The 20,930-nt window shown below is 35.5% G+C and overlaps 1 protein-coding gene across 1 annotated transcript in view; it reads left to right on the top strand.

The window, feature by feature from the left end:
• The window catches only part of LOC136834242 (uncharacterized), a 21,494-nt gene extending 1,292 nt beyond the window's left edge, over positions 1-20,202 (top strand). The window contains 14 exon segments of the mRNA XM_067096585.1: positions 1,754-2,928; positions 3,197-3,359; positions 3,995-4,099; positions 6,000-6,285; positions 7,210-7,230; positions 7,233-7,363; positions 8,773-8,951; positions 9,983-10,091; positions 10,415-10,652; positions 11,504-11,601; positions 13,418-13,612; positions 13,949-14,101; positions 14,442-14,651; positions 15,155-20,202. Coding sequence (XP_066952686.1) covers positions 1,754-2,928; positions 3,197-3,359; positions 3,995-4,099; positions 6,000-6,285; positions 7,210-7,230; positions 7,233-7,363; positions 8,773-8,951; positions 9,983-10,091; positions 10,415-10,652; positions 11,504-11,601; positions 13,418-13,612; positions 13,949-14,101; positions 14,442-14,651; positions 15,155-16,114 — 4,023 coding nt within the window. The 3' untranslated portion in view covers positions 16,115-20,202.
• The last annotated feature ends 728 nt before the right edge of the window (positions 20,203-20,930 follow it).

Consider the following 20,930-nt stretch of genomic DNA (forward strand, 5'->3'; position numbering starts at 1 on the left):
AAAGTGAAAGAAGTTCTGGGCCTGCAGTAAGGTAACCTAACCTAGGAACAGAAAAGTAGGGTGAAATGCTGTGCAACTGGTGCCTAGGCTGAGGGGTGCTTCAAGGACCTTTAACTAATAGCCGATTGCCATCTAGGCTACAGTTTCCCGTGCCAGGCACGCTGTAAGTGGTAGCCTTCTACAGGCAATAAACTGGAAAACGCAGGCTGCAATATGGTGAAAAGATAATGAGTGAAATTATTTTAACGAGAACTGCCTAGCCTAGCTAGCTAGGCTACACCACTTGAAAACTTTAGAGAACAAAAAGAATAGAAATGAACAAAACAGTAATTTTATAAAGTATACAGTGAGACCAATGTTACTTTTAAAATGTGTAATGCATTCCAAATGTAAATTGTATAGTTTTTGTGATATTTTTTGTGTGAATTGGACATTTTACATTCATTTGTGAAGAAAAGACCCAGTTAGGCTAACTAGTTGCTTTATAATTATGGTTAATGAGGGACCATTGGCTCAGTGGGATAGTTGGAAGCTATGATTTTTAGGTAGAAAAAAAATAAGATTGCACTGAAGTGTCCTAACCTTACCAAGGGTTCCATGTCCTACCTTGCTTAGTTGTGGGCTTTGCACCCATGCTTTTAAAACCTGTGAAAAGCAGTTTTTATGATAGTTTTTTTTGTGCAATTTGGATATTTTAGTTTTTTAGTGTAATTTGGACATTTTTCATCCATTTGTTTAGAAAAAGAATTCCTAGGCTAGCCATTTACTTAACATGTACCAATAACGAGGGACCATAGACTTAGTATTTGGAAACTATGGTTTTGGATGGAAAAACACAACAAGATTACAGTGATGTGCCCTAACCTAACCTAGGGTACCTTATCCTACCTAGCCTGGGTATGGACTTTAATCCTTTTTGATGAGCCTTAGCCTAACCTAACATAGGGTACTGTAACCAAAACAGTGTTAAGAAATATAGGGACACATGCTAACCTAACTTAGGGCACTGCTTCCTGCATGATTGGGAAGTCTTTGCCCCCTTGGACCCCTTCCAACCCAGCCTGAATTAATTAAGGGCCTTTTTAAATCGTAGGAAATTGGCCAATATTTCCCAATATAAGTACTGTGCCATGTTTATACTTCATCCTCCTTATTGTCGTCTGCAAAGTGGTATAACCTGACCCAAAAGCTATGGTTTAATGGTGTAGTCCCCCATTTTTGTTTGACATAGGGTTTGTAGTATGCTGACCGGACATTTCGTGGATGTTTATGTCAAAATAACTATAAAGAGTAGTTCAAGAATTAATTCCCGAGTGAATGGCATTTTGAAAGTTTATACACTTCTAAATTTGGCATCATTTCATAAATATTCAGCCTTTAACACAGTTAGAGCACTTCTCCAATTGTAGCTCATAGACTTCGACTCAAAAAGAAATTGTAACAAGGTAACATTTTTGTAGAAACATTTAGATGGCATGGCTTTGACTAATGAAGCTAAGGTTCCATGAAATTAAGGCCACATAGAAGATAGAGGATGAAGTGAAATATTTATATTGGTTGAGTCGTGAAAAGTTTGAGGAAGCATTTCTCTTGGTTAATGGTAAATGTAACTACAAACATTGTAGACAAAGTATTGCATTGCATATTTCACCCGACACTACAACGCATGTCTTACCTGTAGTAGTTAGTTTTAATTATAAAATAGCTTCATAGCATTATTCTTATTGTTTTGCGTACTCTTCTTCAACTCCAGGTTGATGGGGACTCTGAAGTTGTGTCAGGAGACCTCAATAGCAATGTTGAGGCTGACATTACATCACCTGTACTACTTGATGGAAGTGTAGTTATAGAAGGGGCACAAAATGTTGTGGAAGAGCAGCAGCAAATGCTGATGAATACCACACAAGGTGGTATGATGGAAGAACCTCAAGACCAGAATTCACATGTTGTTATGCAAGACACCTGTAGTGATGGTGTGGATTTTGTGCCAGCAGCTCTACCAAACCCCGCTCCAGAAGATGTAGGTGCCAGTAATGGAGATATGGATCACAGTATGGACATGAAACATGAGTCGCTGCAGGGGACTGATTATGATCATAATGAGATATCTGGGCTAGAACAGTCTGTTCCAGTTGTGTCTGGTGAAGGAAATGGGACCTCTTGCTTGGTAGACACAGATGCTTTGAGTCCAGACCAAGATGGAGAGATGCTTCTACGAAACTTGGTAAATGAAAGCTTTCAGACAAGAGTATGCACTTCAAACACACAAGATAATATTATTGTAACTACCAGCACAGTAACACCTCAAATTCAAGCCTTTCAGCAACAGCAGCAACCACAGCCTCAGCAGACTACAGCAACAACTTTATCTAGTGTTCTAAGTGGGACTTCAACAGCTAATTTACAAGGAATTATTAACAACTTGTCTGGGAGCACTCCAACAAGAATAGTCATTCAAACCAACAATCAGATTTCTCCCTCCAAGTCAAGTGGAGGTCATTATCTTATCCAGGTAGGAGGAACACCTGTAAGTATTGCACAGCCACAGCTATTAACTGTGGGAAATAAGAACCGCATTGTGATAAGGGCTGGTAATAACAGTCAGGGAATTGCCAGAGTCCCGATTAATCAGGTTGAGTCTGACAGTTCCTCTCAAAGTGGTATCTTTAAAGTTATCATTCCTGAGGGGACCACCAAAGTTACCAAGGCAAACACAGCAGCAGCAAGCCAGAATGAGTCCTTCAAAAAGCACATACAAGTAAATCTTTCCGAGGGTGGCATCCGTAAGCCAAGATATGTCTCCAGCACTCAGACACAGCCACAAGGGAGTCCAGACTGGGAAGATGCCTTTGATAAACCAAATGATAGTAAAAGATTTTATGAATGCCCTACCTGCAACAGCAAGTTTATGAAGGCTTTATTTTTAAGGTAAACATTTTCTTTACTTTTTAAAATTAGTCTTTAAATTTTTAACTAATACCATATTTTCTTAGTATGTATGTATAATACTGTTTATAATTTTTGGGCAGTGGTAAGATTCCATTGGAACGCAGTGATTTACACACTACAATTGTACATTTACATACTGTATATGTTAAAGTAGGTAGTCCTTGCAAACCATACAGTACAGTACCATGTATTTTAATATTTTTATCACAGTACTGCACAGAACTAAGTATTGTTTTAATCTTTGCAGGAAACACATGAGAAGTTGTAAAAAAGAAGAGGTCAAAGTTGAAAAGACTCCCCTGTTCATGTGCTCATTTTGTAAGATGACATTCAAAACTCGTCCTCAAATATCACAGCACTTTTTAAAGTGTTACCACAGTCCATATAGGAAGACATCATCTCCAATGAAGGTTTGTTGTATGTCTTTGTGTCATGTGATTTAGTTAATTTCCATGGTTGGAGCACAGAATTATCCTTGTACTGTACCTTAACTATTGAAAAAAATTTTGTTATGGTTTGGTGTTTCATAGATGTTTTATTGTTTGGACTGTATGATGTTTTTTACCAAGATTTGGAATCATGTTACATTGCAGATTTTAGCTGATTGTATAGTAGCTTGATGTAAATTTTAGCTTAATGAATTCCTTGGTTTCATGAAGTGGACCAATGCAGTAACATGTGTATAATAATTTTCAGCAAGTTTATTGTCTGCACATTATACTTTGTGGCATAATCATTTACATTTTTGTCAGATTTTTCCCTCTGTAGAGTAGAGTTAGGTAAGTAATTATCTATTCTCTCTCTCCACTCATTTGTCTTATGCACTTATTCAGAGTTCTTATCTTGTCCTGGCCTTCATTTAAGCCTTTTGCATTTCAGCCCTTAATCACAAGTTTATGATAATAGCGCTCTCTCTCTCTCTCTCTCTCTCTCTCTCTCTCTCTCTCTCTCTCTCTCTCTCTCTCTCTCTCTCTCTCTCTCTCTCTCTCTCTCTTTTAGAATAAATTGTCTTACAGTCTCAAGGTTATTGTGTTGATATTTTCAGAGGAAAGGTGAATCTGAAGGTGACGGAGGTCCGGCCAAGCGAGGGAAGATTGACCCTGTGTCGGTTGATCCAGTATTAGAACAAGCTGTACAATTTAGATGTCAGGTAAGCATTGTTGGTGTTTTTGGTGAAATAACTTGCAGTAAAACCAGTTAATGTTTTATCTTTTGGAAGATTGTTGTTGTCTTTATTTGGATGGTATTTTAACTTGCCCTTTTCAGTCTGGAATGGTATGTTTCAGGTAATTTTCAGTCTGAAATAGTAGTGTTTTGGATGCGGAGTTCTTCCCTTGAGATCATTCCATTTTGATTAGAAGTATTTATTGTTTGAAAAGCTGTTGGTTATCCCCTGTTGGCCTCATATTTATTTGATATTTGAATAATTTTTAATGTATAAATTTTTTTACTTGAAGTTGAGCTATTTTTTAACATTAGAGGGGTGTACAGTATGTTTTTCACATCAAATTTAAGGGTTAGTTCCAGATTTTCAACTTCCATTGGTTGCCTCTCCTTAATAGGCTATCACTTGGTGGTGAACTTGTCATGAAAATAATTTTTTTTTTAATTTCTCAACTTGTAGAGGTCATAAAATTGTGCTGGTAGCAAATTTGCTCCTTCTGTGGTGAACAGCCCTTGGTCTAAGCATGAGGCCTTCAGGTGATATTGTATTCAAGACAATAACAGGAAACCTGTTAATCATTTGTGTAGATAAGGTCATTCAGCTTTTTGAGTAGGTGTGCTCATGTCAGTGGGTATGACAAATGAACTCATGGTATTGTACATTACCTCAAATGAACCCTTTCTGGTTTAATACTGTGGAGGATATGGTGCTCACTAACTACAATTCTTTTAGCTTTGGTCATGTTGCTGGGTTACTTTACTGTAGTATTGGACCAATTTCTCGGCTCTTTCTCTTTTTGGTAGCTGGGAACTTCAGCAGATTTTTAGTGATCATTTAAAATTTGCAATAAGTAATGCATTCAATTAACAAAGAATTATTTCTAGCCATAGATCATGCTGTACAGTACTTGCTTACATAGATATAGGAATGAGAACCCCATCTTCAGTTGTTGAATTATAGACCCTGTAGTTACTTCAAGCTTGGTGAGGTCTTTTTGTGGTTTGTGTGATTCATCATCGATGCTACAGTTATGTTTTAAATGTAGTACAAGGTTGTAAAAATACAGTCTTCTTTCTTTTGTATGACATTCAAACTCTAATTGTCACTTCTTAAAAATTTATTAGCATGTTTATCAAGTCTTGATCGGGGAGATGATATTTTTGTTTCCCTATCTGCTTAGTTAAAAGGAAATTTGGTTTGTGCCCAAAGAATTTTCACAGTTATGATAGTACCTACATTACAGATGCAACCAAATACTTAACTGTATATCCATATTTTAGTGGAACTTATGGGACACAGCTTGGAAGCACAGGTAGTCGTGGTTAAATGACCAAAGGTTAGGTGGAGTATAGTTTACCTGGGAGGAATGGAGAGTTTCTATATTTTGGATACTGCTTACCCCTTGCATTAATAAAAACAGTGCAGTGTACATCTGTTGTCAGCAAACTCATTCATCTTGTTAATATGTGATTAAAGTAGTCTTGAAAGTTGAAAGTGGTTTCAGTGGTTAATTTTGAAATTGAATACAGTACTCCATTCTTAGATAAAGTGATTTATTAAATTATTTCTAAAGCAGTTTTTGTAAATATGAAGTGTGCATCAACTTTTTGTCAATGTTGGAGACACAGTATGACCAAAGGGTGGGTGTTTATAACCTTATGGAATATTTTAAGCCAGATTTTTCTTGAACAATTTTTTTTGTCAGCTTTGTCAAAATTTAATCTGCATCAAACCTCTTTCGGCAAGATGTGATTGGTCCTAGTCAGCATATGTATTCTGTTCAAGTTTTCTTTAATTGGTTATACTATAAGGGTATATATTTAAATTTTTGTGCAATAAAGGTATAATTTATTCAGACTTTAATCATGGATAAAATTTGCACCAGGACTGCGACCGCACCTTCAGTAAGGAACGTCAGTATTCGAGCCACATCAAAAAGTGTACCAAAGTGTCCGTTCATGACCTCACTGGAGCAAGGCCCATCATTGATGGTGAAGAAGAGGAAGAGGATGATCCAGAACCCCAGGAAGATCCCTTTGCCGATCCTGACCCCGTGCGAGTTGTTTCCAGACGAGGCCGGGGGTTAGGGAGGCGTGGGAGACCACCTGGGAGAGCTGGTTCAAATGCCAACAGGGGAGGAATAAGAAACTCAGGGGAACTCTTTGAAGGAGGTATATCTTTATTTCATGTTGTTTAGAAAGCTTATTATTTAATAATGGGTTATTTTAATGTTTTCTTTTTTGTTTTTAGCAGTATTGTTGGCCTGGCTCAGTTTTGTCTTAATATACAACAGAGTTATTTGCCTTAGATTTGAATTTGCAGATTTTATTACAGTGAGAACAAAGAATTTAAAAATCTGTACAATGAAGGAAGAAATTATTTTAGACAGATTATGTGAATAAGATTTGTGGAACTAGAATATGAAGTGCAATGAATTGTTATTGGGAAAAATGTCATATACAGTCCTGTATTTTGTAACCTGCTTTTGACAAGTTACTTAATATTTAGACAAGCATTTGCATATCATTCCGTGAATAATTTGATCATAGAAGTTCTTTTGAAAGAAAGGGAATTTCATTGTAAATATTGTTAAAAGTTTTTCAAATTGATTTCTCTGCACAATGGTTCCATTCAAGAAATTCCAACTTCAGATAAGGTACAGGTACTTTTGTCAATTTTGACATGTAACAAGGAGTAGTTTTGCCAATCTATTAAAAATCTGGACCAGTGTTTTGAAAAATGAGAACTTCTTATCTTGCTAGATAATTACTTTAGATGGGTCCGTTTTTCAGTATTTCATAATATCATTGTGTAGAGAATTGCTTTTCACCCTTGCTGAAAAGTGGAAATATTGGTTTTTAACCCAATTCATGGTTTCATTTGAAAGTGTATTTCTTTTTTATAGTTAAAATTGTATCATCTTCATATATTTTTTAGGCCTCTTTTAGTACATCAGGTGGATCCCATGCAATTTCTTGAACTTGTTCTTCAGTGCCATAAGTCTGCTTATCATTGCACACACTAGGATTTTCCAGTTGGTATTTGTGAAGATTTTGGGGAAAATCCTTATAATCAGTAATGTTTTTCTGTTTCAGAAATACCTTCACCCACATCACGTGAGTTTTAGTTGCTGATAATGTAGGGTTGGTTCGAAGCACAACAGGTTTAGCGCACACAGTTCAGATGGCACTTGAAAGTGCAATGCAAGATGGAGAACCACAGCCTTTAGCTATGGTTGCAGATTTTAAGGTAAAATTATCTTTGTAGTTTGTTAGCTCATTTTTTTGTATTACAGCACTTAGATTTATCTGCATTTTTGTTATACTGTAGTTAGATTTAAATTTTTTATGACTTACATTAGGTCATGTAGAGGACTTTACTTCAGTTGTGGCAGTTTTTCCGTTCATTTACTGATTCTAGTTTTTAGGTCATCAGCTACTGGATGCATATCTGGCTTGCTGGGAATTTTAATTGGATTTCACTTATCCTAAATGTAATCTACAAATTTTAGTTGCGAGGATTCTTGCCTATTCAGTAGGTCACCTGTCTTCACAATTGTACCAGCATTCTTTTATGAAAAGAAAGTGGCTTGGAATTTTATATACCATATCTTTGTCTTTGGATATCCTCATCGTTATATTTGTTGTAATCCATTATTGGTTGCTTCATTTTGGTTTGATGAGGGTGGACTGTTAGGAAAAGCATTGCAGAAACAGTGAAGAAACAATATACCATGATAATTAGGATGTTAAATTAATCAGGTTCATTTCTTGTTCTTGTGCCAGACATAGTAATTTCCAGATAATGATCTACCAATATATATTGCTCTAAGTCTTGAAAATGCAGTTTTAATTTTTATCGATAATAAGAATAATGCATTACAGTATGTTCATAGTGTGTACTGTAGTAGAAATTGTGATGTATTATTTATTATATCAGCTCAGCCCTGTCGGGGGTTAGTGCCGTCAGTGCACCTCACATTGATCCTCTGTAAGCGTTACTTGAGGTTCTTTGCAGCATCCCTTCGGCCCTTAGCAGCAACAGCTTTCATTCCTTTTACTGTACCTTTGTTTATATTCTGTTCCATCTGACTTCCCAACCTCTCTATCAATTTTTTCATAGTGTGACTGTGAGGTTTTCCTTCTGTTACACCTTTCAAACCTTCTTACTGTCATTTCCCTTTCCGCGATGAATGACCTCATAGGTCCCGGTGCTTGGCTGTTGGCCTTAATTCTGTATTCCATTCCTATATCAGCTCAGTTTTGAGTAGGATATTTAATTGCAACATTTTTTTTATGAATATCTTTACCATTACCTGGAGTGCCTTTTTTTATCTTTTCTTCAGATCATTTTAATTTTGAGTAGTCATATTTTTAGTGGTGTGCAGCCTTATGGGAATGGGGGTGATGTTGTTGGCAGTGTGCCTTTTATGACTCAATGTAGGCAATACTAGAGGTGGTGGTCCTATGCAATGTCCCTTCAACTCCAGCTCTATTGCCCTCTGTCTTTTAGTTCCCCGGGTATCATGCCACCTAGTAGTTCAACTCTTATCTTTTTCGTGCTCAGACTTTCATCCTTTGTTTAAAATTGTCTTGTAAATGAAAGAAGTGTCTACTCTACCATATAATAATAATGTAATTATGATGATGTCTTTGCAGGGTGTACGAGGGAGAGAAAGGCCACCTCAGGCATGGTCGCTGGTCTGTTCCTTGTGCCAGAAGATGTTTATTACCAAAGTAGCTTTAGCAAATCACATTATGGCTGAACATGGAGCGGACTTAACTCACATGCGCAGTGTTTTAGATGGCAATGTGAAAAATAATCAGCCTCTTCACAGGTAAATATTATAGTTTACGTTCGCCAGCAGAAATTGTAGCTGCGTTTTAGTTGGTTGTGGAATTGACTTGCTGTACTATACAGGAAGAAGCCTTCATCTTACTCTGTCTCAGCTTGTAGTGAACCTCATTTGAGGCCCTGTAAACAGAGGCAGTTGATTAGGGATGGAATTGTGGTAGACTAATTGACAAATTTCATGTCCTAATGTCAACTTGTAGGCTATGTGTCGGTGTTGGTCCTTGATGAGATAGTGAATTACACTATGTGATTTTTTTAGGGTCTTTCCCACATTGGTAGTGCATGTACTGTAGCATCACAGCTATTATGTTATTATAAGATATTTTTAATCAATATCAAACCAGATTAGCTGTGATGATATAGAGAGAGAGAGAATGAGTCATTTGGACAACACATTCCTCGAAGAAATTTTGTATTGTTCAATGTCTTCCGTTATTAGAATTTTAGGTTGTAGTAACTAACTAGGGAGCTTTTACATAAATGAATCATGTAAGTGAACACTACAGAAAACCCAGTGGCCAGTTTATAATTACTGCTAACTATCCATTTTCCTTTGTGGAGGCCAACTGACCTAGTTAAAGCATTGGAACAATAATTTTTGTTAGACAAAGATTTTATATTCTGGAATATTGAAAGGTTTTAAAACTACGTTGCATTTCTTCCATTTAGCTACAATTCAGTTGTATCTGAATAGTTATATTCCTTGAATTTTTCCTGCTCATGCACCAGTTAAACGTGTAATCGTCATTCTTTTGATCTTTGGCTTTTATTTTTAATCTCAGCACTTTGTTTCTAATCTTCACTTATATGGTGATATTGATGGTGTTTTTTAACAGTTTGAATAACAAATACACTTGAATATGTCAAAATTGGCTTATATTTGAGGTTCATTTATGCTATATGGCCACCACATTTGTTCTTAGGTTGTGTTTTAAACAATACTGTCAGTATTAATTTTTAAGTGTGCCAGCTCATTTATTGCTTGCGGTAACAGTTCGGTTTTTTTTTTTACAGATGCCCCATATGTGGCCTTAATTATCAAAATGAAGAACAGTTCATTGAACACATGGTTCTGCAACACACACAACGGTTACAGGAAACATTTATGAAACTACAGGGACAGGTAAGTGTTTTGTAGTCTGTAAACTGTCATATCAAGTTGCATTTGTTTTTATTGCATTGACAGTGCACAGCACAGATACCTTATTATGGTATTTGGTTTTACTCTGGATGGTGTGGAATTGCAAATAAATTTTCACTGTCAATAAATTATGTTATTATTGATGTATTCAGAGCAGTTTTCAGTGTTAAAATTTCACCTTTAACCAAATTCTGTTACTGTAATACTTAACTAGTCTATGTATATATGATCAAAATGCTTAATAGAAAATTCTTGTTCATGTACCAGTTGTTATTATGCAACTGTTATAATTTTCCTTTTTCCAGACTGCAACTTTCGTATGCTCCCTCTGTTCATTGGTGCTATTAACAAAGAATTTATTGGTAGAACACCTAAGTCAGATTCATTTGGAGGAGTTGGATTCGCTTGCACAAGGGGAAACCCACGTAGAAATACCTTCCAAAGACAAGGGAACTGTAAATGCCACTACATCGCAAGCTTCAAGACAGACATCTGGACATAGCCACTCCGTCAAAGTAGAAATGGGCAGCAACCATGGTCTTAGTAAGTTAAGGACCTTTTTTCATAATTCGGAATTAGAGCTCCAGGCCACGCAGTACTGGGCAAATTAACAGAGCTTAGGGAGTCTTGTAATTTTTTACTGTATTTCCTTATAATTGAGAAGTGTTACAAGATTGTTGTTATACACAGGTCTGAAGATCAGTTTATTAATATTATTACAAATTAGTTTTTTACTTTATAGTTTGAGTATAAATTTCTTAAAACATCATTTTGCAGAATGTAGCTAGGGGGACAATTTATTGAAATTCCAACCTTCAGTAGCAGAACCTGAACTGGATAATGCTTGTTATTTTTTATGTGCCAGAATTTGACTGCACAACAAGATTTAATTTTTTGGTTCAAGTATCGATATTTGCTTCTGAGACATTAGTCATTTGTTATAAATTTCCCTTATTTTGTTTTGATTTGTGATTTGTGCTTAATAACAAAATCACATTGTCCATGCTGAAATTTTTGTTATACTATGTGTATTAAATATTTGTATACATTTTAGTGTGTATTGAGTTTTAATACATAGACTACATTGCATGCTTTTGGTAATCTCGAGTGGGCTTTGAACCAAAACATCAGCAAACAGTAACGTATACCATTATCATCAAATGCTTTGTAAAAGTATGGTTTTTAATCATTTGCCCCAACAATACTGGAATAAATGTCCCCTCTATTATGTTCTTGAAGTTCACAAGAGTTGACGAAAATAATTTGATTTACATAGAGTAATTTAATTCCTCGCTTTTCATATCTAATTCCTGTTCAACTTTTTAGAGACATTGAGTTGACATTGCTTTTTGCTTTTTAACACTACATGTAATTCTTCCATTTAATTTTCACAGTACCTGAAGAAGAGTCCAACATGAAAGAAGAACCTCCAGATGAGGAATGCATGGAGTGTGGGTTTTGTGGTGAAGAAATTGAATCACGAGAAGATATGGTAAGTGGGGCTGATGGGGCATGAAATGTCAGTTTCAGGCTGTTCATCATGAACAGCAGTAATGCATTTCTGAAGTAGCTGAAAAACCAGAATGGGATGACTGTGACGTTTTTTAATATGAAAACACTTTTGTTGTAACATAGCTAGTGATGGAAGTGTGAAATTTACCTTTATAAATCACTTGTAGTTTAGTAACAAAACAGGAACTTACAGGGGAAGGAGTTTGATATTATTATTATTATTGAACCAAACAAAATCTTTTTCAGTTTTCTTCTGAAGGTGGAAAGAGAAACCCACAAGATTCCTGTGTATAACTTGTTTACTTGTAATTATTTACATGTTGCTTTTAAACTCGAGTACTTTCAGGTCCTAACTGTGACCCTTTTTCAATAGTTGAGGGTCACAGTTAGGACCTGAAAGTACTCGAGTTTAAAAGTAACATGTAAATAATTACAAGTAAACAAGTTATACATAGGAATCTTGTGGGTTTCTCTTTCCATTATTATTATTATTATTATGATAATCAGACCACTGGGTCATTCATTACTAGTTTCACTGGGGATGCCCAAAATGTGTGTGGATAGTGTGAGGTAAATATTACAGCAAAGCAGAAAGGAGGAGTCAGATTTGGAAATATTGTAATATGGACTAGTGAGGTAGTTAAAAAGAAGTTTGACTGATATATTGCCAAAAGAAACCAAGCTAGGGTTGATGGTACAGAAATATTTTGAGCAGACGTACATAACAAGACAAGGGAAAAGTTTCATGAGGATTTCCGAGAGAAATAAAAAGGTTTCAAAAAGATTCTGAGGAGTAAAAAAGATATCAAAATGATTGTTGAGGAATGACTTCTTTTTGCATTAGAGGGAAGGTGGTAAAGGGTGAGTTAAAGAATCAGGAGCATAACATTCTCACTATATACTATCTGAGAAAGTTTGTGAAATAGGATAGACAGTGTGGTTTTAGGCTGTAAAGAGGGGTGCTTGGTACAAACAAGTTATGGAAGGTGTGGTGAAATAAATGACAGAAACTGTATGCTATACATAAACTTAGAGGAAGGTTCTAGTAGAACTGAAATTAATGATGTGGAGGATGTATGTTGAAACCATTGTGTAGTTTTCAGATGAAAGCAGAGCTTTGTTACTATGTAGATGGGAGAGGGACGGATTTGGTGTAAAGGTGGGTCTCTGTGGCTTTTTGATATTTCTGTACATGGAATAATGGAAGATACAGGAAGAGGGCAGATGTACATACATTGGTATGAGAGAATGGGGTTTTGAAGGAAATTTGGGTTGGTTGATATTTGTAGAGTACAGTGCTAAAATGTATGAGGACGAGCTTTTAATTTAGGTATAGGATTAACTTTGCTGTGGAATTGTGCTAGATGGATTTCTTCCTAAATTTGGATAGAGGATGAAGCTAGCACTTGACTGTTCTCTCTTTTTTCTTGGAGGCAACCTCTTTATTAGTAGAACAAATATATTAGTATAAGGTGAATGTAAAAACAGAAGCTTCAACAGACTATTGTCCTAAAATTGTACTCAAGGATCTGGTCTGAAGAACTTGGAGTGAGGTTAAAAATACAAGGAAAGTCACATCCACAAGGTTTTTCTCTGCAGATGTTTATATTTTTTATCCAAACTGTTTTCATATTTATAGGAGTATGATTTTAACATTATCATTCGCAATTATTTTGGAACATGGCAGTTTGCTCAGTATGTGATATACATCCCAAAGTTAAAAAGTAGATTAAAGATTGAATTCTTGGTCTTCATATTTATGTCAGCTACATTAATTATTTATTGATCTCTCCCAGGTGGAGCATTATATCAATTGCCATGGAGTTGAAACCGATGATGATGGTTGCCTTATGGACCTGGGTATAGATGTTGATGTGAAAGTAAAAGATACAAAGAGTCTCCTCTTATTGGCTGATACCAGGGCTGACGATTCCCTCCCAGAGAAAACCGTCCTTTTGCGTAAGAAGCCAAGACAGAGCTGGCAGTGTAATGTAAGTTTTTATTATAATTTGGTCAGTGAGGCTAATGGACTCTCCATTTATGGTGTCGAGTCCTTATTGGTTGAATTGGGTAACACTAATCAAATATGCACTCATTTTTGTGCGTCATGATATGAGGGATGCTGAAAACATAACCTGTTTTTCATTACATGTTTATATTTCCCTTATTTTAATTGTCCACAATCCTTTGTACATTTTCAGATAACACAAAATTATATTTTAAGGTAATTAAAGAAAATGTTTGTTTTGTAAAGTTGCAGGTTTGATATTTATGGATTTTTCAAAGTAAGCGTAATGATTTCTCTTAATGTCACTTTGTGTTCACAGGAATGTCAGCAAGTATTTTCAAAGCACTTTGACTTCCTCCGACATGTTCGTGAGGTGTGCAATGATTTAAATCAACAGAGCAAGTCTGGTTCTCCTAAACCTGGAAGTTTTAGATGTCAAGAACCAGGCTGTAGTCATCTCACCTTTTATCAGGTATTTTATTAAAAGAAAGTCATATGACATGTATCTGTATGACCATGTTATCCAATATTGTTTTTAATTCATTGTTTAATAGTTGATTATTAAAGTCAAGAAAAAATGATTATCTCTAAAAATTCACCTTGTACTTTAATCATTTATTTAAGATTAAAATATTAATTATTACTTATTTTTGTTCTGGTAACTGATGTCTTCTTTCTGTATTTCATATCTTCTGTTATTTCTCTCAAATGGTCACCATATTCTTTGGAAGCTTGAATTTCCATTCAGCAGCCCTGCAGGCTAGCTCCTATGAATAGGGTTCATCTTCTGAATAATAATAATGTCTTTGCAGGTAAAATTGCTTTTCAAACATATGGAAGAAGTGCATGGGATTGTTGTACCACGGGAATTCAAAACCTTTAAAACCTTAGCACTTTTCTACCAGTGGCTTAGTGGTGAAGAGAAGAAGTACAATGTCCGATACATCAGAGACACAACTCGTATTGAAAAGCAAGATGTGAAACTCATCCAGTTGGTCTGTCATCGCTTTCACACTGCCAAAGTAAGTTTTACTCATGAAAATAAGAATTTTCTTCACCAGATTTTCGCTGTCTTTATGCATACACTTGGTGAACCAAACCAGGTATTTCAGCTGCATTATTGGTTGTAGAGGGAACACTTGAGTAAGGCAGTATTAAAACTGTTCTTATATTTGTGGTTTATGATATAATTAGACCGCCTTTTTTCTTTTTCTCTCTCCCTATTTCTCATGACCATCTTACTCATCCTCTTGTACTCCTGCATATTATCTTCTGTCTGTCTTGCAATTGCTCCTCAGGTAATCTGATTTTCTTTCAATAAACTTCTCATTTCATCCCACCACTGACTGATTTTGTTCCCTCTCCTCACTCTCCTAAAATTGCCAGTGCGCTCTCATTACTCTTGGACCCCATCCTAGAATTTTTCATTAATTTTATTTGCTTTTATTAGCAGTAGTCCACCAGTAATCCTTTCTAATGGTTGGAATAATGATATTTTACAAGCAATCTGCCTGTATTTTTTCAGATGGACCAGTGCAAAGAAAAAAAGGAAGGAGATTCCTCTGATGGAGACTCTCCCAGCAAAATCAAACGACGGTGGTTTGTGCGAATCCAGCGCTCGAGCAATTGCCATGCTCGTATCCATCTCAAGGTTCAGTATAATCCAAGTACTGAGGACTTTGATGGGGAAACTCAAATGGTGTATTATCCTCAGCACACGCACAATGAAGAAGATCACCCTCAGGATCTGATGAGAAAAGTGATGGAGAGACATGCAAGAGATAAGTTCAGAAATGGAAATCGAAAGAGGCTGAAGCAGAATTCCTTTGAAAAGGGGAAGGGCATCAGTGATGAATTAGGTGGGGTCATGTTAACAGGCACCGCTGAAGGGCTCGAAGGACACCAGGTAATAACAGCCGGAACATTAAAGCTAGAGGAAGGGACTCTCACTGTAGATCAGTATATGAAAGAGTTTTGTCAGACTCAGCTGAAAAGTGAAGATGGGACTGCAGTAATTGTATCAACTGGAGTTGGTCCTGCAGCTGTAGCAGCATTTAAAAACAAAAAGGATCAGGTACCAACTTCATCCGTGTTGATGCAGGCTGAAGTTGCAACACCGTCACTGTTTGTAAATAGTACTAGTAATAGTGGTGGAACGTCTGCAGTATTGGTTGAAAGTGGTGAACCTGGAACCTATGTTGTGCAAGATGGTTCTGTGGTGAGTGTTTCTCAGGATGATGCTTCCCAGAAAGACATGGGGGCAGAGGAGTATGTTCTTCCGGCTGATGAATCTGAGTGGACTAAGTTGTTTGAAGTATTGCGGTTGAGACTTTTAACTCCTGAACTTAATGATGAGGAGAAAGCTGAAGGAGAGAGCCTTTTATCATATGAAAATGTGATATCCTATTTACCATTATCAGAGCAAGTTACCATTTTTCAACAGTTATGCATATTGACGAACACGGCAATTGAAACAGCTGATTAATGTAAGAATGCACAAGTTTTACAGACACAAAAGTTTCTCATTAATTGTTATGTTCTTGAGGATTCTTTACGTTTCAAAAGCACAAGAGTTTTTTTCTTAGTAGTCTGCATTGTAAGGTGACCAAACTTTTACCATGTATTCTAGTCCAATTATCTGCGACTTTCCATTCCTGTGCAGCTGTAATGATCAAAACCCACAGTTTGTTTACTGGAACCGCAGACATTTTAATTATTGTTATGACTGTTGTTATCAATATTATGGAAATTCAGAATCTGTATGTATTCATGTGGAACAAGCCATGAAAGGCCTTTTGAGTTGCAAAGCAGAGGTCTGTGCAAGATAGATTGCATATGCTGTATGCACTAAAGGTATAACAGTGAAGAGAAGACCAGTGAATAAAGGTAAGTTAATGCAAATCAATGTATATATATGTATAAGCAACATATCAGAAAAAAGACAGTGGTGCAACGCTGCTTTAAAGTAGTATTATGGAGACTTTAAAAATATAAGTGCTCCGTCATGGGGAACATTTCCATGAAAGCCTTTCCTTAATTTTTAAAGTAAAGGGGATGACTTACCTCGAGCGCTGGGCAGTATAACACCGTAGCACCTGAAGAGAATGTGAATAATGGCTCAAAGTGAATAAAATACTGGCTGTAGAGTTTACGAGTACTAAAGATGATTGAATGCCATTATCGATTTATATAGAAATGTGGCATTGCTGTAGATATTCAACTTTGATCATTTATCCCTGCCAGTTTTAATAGTCTTTGAGGTGATTTGAAATTTGATAGTTTTGCAAGCCAGTCAGTTAGACCTTTTGTCATGAAATATTTAACAAAAGTATGAGTCATATTCCTAACTTGAGTGCTTGTGCAAATGGTTTTTTAATAAGGTAAAGATGAATATTGGAGCAAGATTGGTTTGACAGACCAGAGGGAGTCGATGAGAGGGAAAAGCCTGAAAGCATTGCAACAGAGCTATAAAAGGAATGCTGCAAAACCTGTTTTAATACCATTTAGAAGATGTTGTGATTATGTGGAATAACGAAGGAATCCTTTACCTTTTTTTTTTCCATATTAAATAATACATAATGGTGAATGCTTCCTAAACTTAGTGCTATTTTCCTTGAATAATCCATTAAGGGACAAAAGCTTCCTAAACTCATTTTCAGTAATACAATGATAAAGGTTTTGTAAATCATTTTTCCATATTTGTCTTCTCATAAATCAAAGCATGCCACACAGTTCTTGAAACAAATTGCTCCTGCAAAGCCTAAAGAATGAGGCCGTTAAGCAGAATATAATTAAGTTAATGAAAACACCTTAGAGTGTGTTTTAAAGAAATATCCTGTTCTTCTGTAAGGGTTGCTTTCAGATTTATATTTGGACTAGAATAATTTATTATTTACTACTTTCTTAATAAGTGCAGTATGTAATCCAAGATTGGAGTCAAGTTTTTTTTTAACAGCATATAGGAGAAAGTGTTTCCCCATTATGCGTTTGTTATACATTTTACCTTCTTTCAGGCAGTTTTTCAAGGTACTTTTCTTTTGAAGGGCAAGGTCTTTACATAGCAGCATTGCTACAGAATTAATGGAAACATTAGTTTTGCACAAATTAGTGATACTTTTGTTTATACACTTCGTTAGAAACTCATGTGCAGTGTTATGCAAACAGTTAAATTTTACATGTATTATATTCCCTTGTACTGTATCAAAATATGGCCCTTTCCGTGGGCCTAGAAGTGTACTGCATGATATTTGTGTACATACAGAATTGTAAATAGTTTATTAATTTCTTTCTCAATTCCTTTGAGGAAGAGTTACGCCTCTGTGAATATTGTATTTAGTTTTTTGCACTCGTTGTAAATACCAAATGCTGATAAAAAGTGTCCTTCAGTAAAGTGAGTCAGAGGAGATGTCAGTTGAAGCCATATTTAATCTTTTAGTTGCTCTGTTCTACTGATGGTCACAATAGATAAAAGTATATAATATGTTCATAAGTACAAGTAACTTCCAATGCCTCTTACTAGTAATGGATCCTATAGTTATTTACATTTTATGCACCCAGAATCATCTTTTTTTGTTTTCATAGACTCTGTTATTCATTATAAGGAAATCATTGTATTATCATGAAGCAGATTTAACCTTTGCATTATTGAATCTATTTCTTTCCTCTTCTTTTTTCTTTTTGCCTGTTATGAAAACTCGCTAAGATTCTGGAAATGGAAATGATATGATATGCCTTTGCTTTTCACAGTTTTTAAGTGGATGAGCAGGGACTCTTCCAAATTAACATCATCAGATTGTTATAATAATGTCAGCTGTGTTTTTTGTTGAAGATCCATAAACAGTACGGAACTAATTGCATGTACTTGAAAGTTTTGTCATAATTGGTGTATTATAGCATTAATTCATTGAAGATTGCATGTATTGCATATAGTCATGATCCTGCTTTGTTTTTCTGTTGTCATGAACTTATGTACATATTCTTGTGATGCCTGTGGGAAAATTCTCCAAATCTAGTCCTTCCAATTTTTTTTTTCTTAGTGAATACATTCCTGTGGAGTATTTTCTTTGGCACACACAGTTGCACAGTTGTCCCGTAAGATTTAGGTGCCTGACACCGAATCCGTTTGTCCCTGTAGCATCTTGACAGTTCACCTGTTGTATATGTAGCTGAATGGCAGTTAGTCCATTTGTCCTTTGGTGCCATAACTCTCTCTCTCTCTCTCTCTCTCTCTCTCTCATGTGTATATACTGTATGACAGTCTTCTCTTGTTTTGGTGTATAATTTAGTTTTCTAGATAATTTTCAGTCTTGGGGTTTTATATGATGATGCAGGATTTTATTTATGATGAGAAATAAAATCCAGCACTAACAGCTTGATGTCACAAAAGATGCCAGGTGCTCTTTACTTTACACATGTCAAAATACTGTATATAGTTTTCATTTGTCTCAATATCCTATAGGGCCTCATAGGTTTTGTAAGTTCTAGTTTTTATTATAGTCCTAAGTTTTCATTCAGTTCATTGGGTTTTACTTTATTGCACAATCTTTAGTTTTTTTTGTATTAAGTAGGTTTTCATTTTTACATAGATTATTATGGAGCATGTTACCCAAGAATGCAATGAATTGTATAGTATTACTGTACTTGATATTTAGAGAACTTAACACATATTGTCACTTGTATATTTCTTGGAAGTTATAGAACTTTTTTTTAACAGATATGAAAATATGGTGAAATGCTGAGTAGATTGTTGTCTTGATAATTATTTTCCCCAAGCAGGAAATTTTTTTTTTTTTTTACCAGTTTATATCATTTATACATTCCAGCACATTTGTTGATTTATGCTCAGCAGCATACAGTAATACAGTAATTGTTCATATTTTTTTCTTAGTGTTATGGAACAAGAATTGCTCACTTCCCAGCTCATCAAGAATTGCTCATTTTCCAGCTCCACAAATTCCGAAATACAGTTAAGAGCCGATTGGCATATTCTGAACTTTTTGGATGCTGATTACATTCCTATCTTCTCTTGGCAGATGGAGGTCAAAACCTTGGGATAGAAAGCTTGATATCTCACTCTATTTTTCATTCTGTCTGACAGTTGCATTTTTCTTGAGAGTGAAAGTCCTTTCTAAAAACGTTTTCTAGTATTATCCCACACAATCTTGTTTGTGTGGGTAAAATCGTAGAACTGCAGTTTCCATTTACGCTAGTACAACATTTAGAAATTTTTGTCGCTGTGTATATATGTTTATGTGAGTGTGGCTTGCGTTTTATCCTGTTTTCTTTATAGGCTGTACAGGTGTATTTTATTCATTCTTATACACATGTATTCCAGCATTGTTTTTTTCCTCATTATTATTCATTTCTGTTTTTTAATACTTGGGAAGGAAGTTTTAGGAAGTGAAGATAGTTACCTGGTGTATATTGTTCTTTTGTGACTTTCATTCTCTTATTTATTCTTCCTCTTCTCAGGGACTAATAAAAAGAAATCCCTTTAGATGTTTCTGTATAAGGTTTGTTTGAATTTTTAGATTTTCATTAGCTTGGAGGTAATAACTTAAAAAAAAAAAATAAGCTAATGATACTTACGTCTTGTCCTCATTCCCAATATGAACTTGAGCTTTGCAGGTATTTTTTCCTTAATTTCCCTGAAGTAGAAGGTTTAAATTTACCTCAAAGCTTTTGTATTTGATTTGCAAAGTTTTTAAAGTTTTCTTTCTTCTTGCCTGCAATCTTGTGGGGGGGGGTGGTAAGTACAGTATTAGAAGCACACTGAGCTACAGGGTGGTTAATCTGTGAGGAAGTGTGACTGGAGAATTTTTATTGAAATTCTTACCAATCTGTGTATGAGTAAAGTGTTCTGGTAGCAAATTTGTGTTAATCTGTGTATGAGTAAAGTGTTCTGGTAGCAAATTTGTGTTAGTAGCAGATATTTGCATTAAATTCAGTGTGAGAGAGAAGTTATAAAGGGTCCTCGGGTAAATGTGCTGCCGTGTGGATTTCTGACCAGGTGTCACATATTGGTAAATACTGTTAGTCTATGTTAGGTACACATCTTGAAGTTAAATCAGTTTCGTGGAAGTGAGGTATTTGGTATTTTGTTCATGTCATTGGGACTTGTCATTCATTTGAAGTCTCTTAGACTAGGCAAAGATATTTTACAAGTTAGTTAAAAAGTGACACTCTGGAAGAATGATAAAATTCTTTGGAAATAAACTGGTTTTCAACATGAAGTTTGTATGTCTGTGTGTGTGTGTGTTTTGTTGCTAAACTTTGAGGCATTTACAGATGATAAGCTATGC

The sequence above is a fragment of the Macrobrachium rosenbergii genome, chromosome 53 (genome assembly GCF_040412425.1).
Source record: "Macrobrachium rosenbergii isolate ZJJX-2024 chromosome 53, ASM4041242v1, whole genome shotgun sequence".
Lineage (NCBI taxonomy): Eukaryota > Metazoa > Arthropoda > Malacostraca > Decapoda > Palaemonidae > Macrobrachium > Macrobrachium rosenbergii.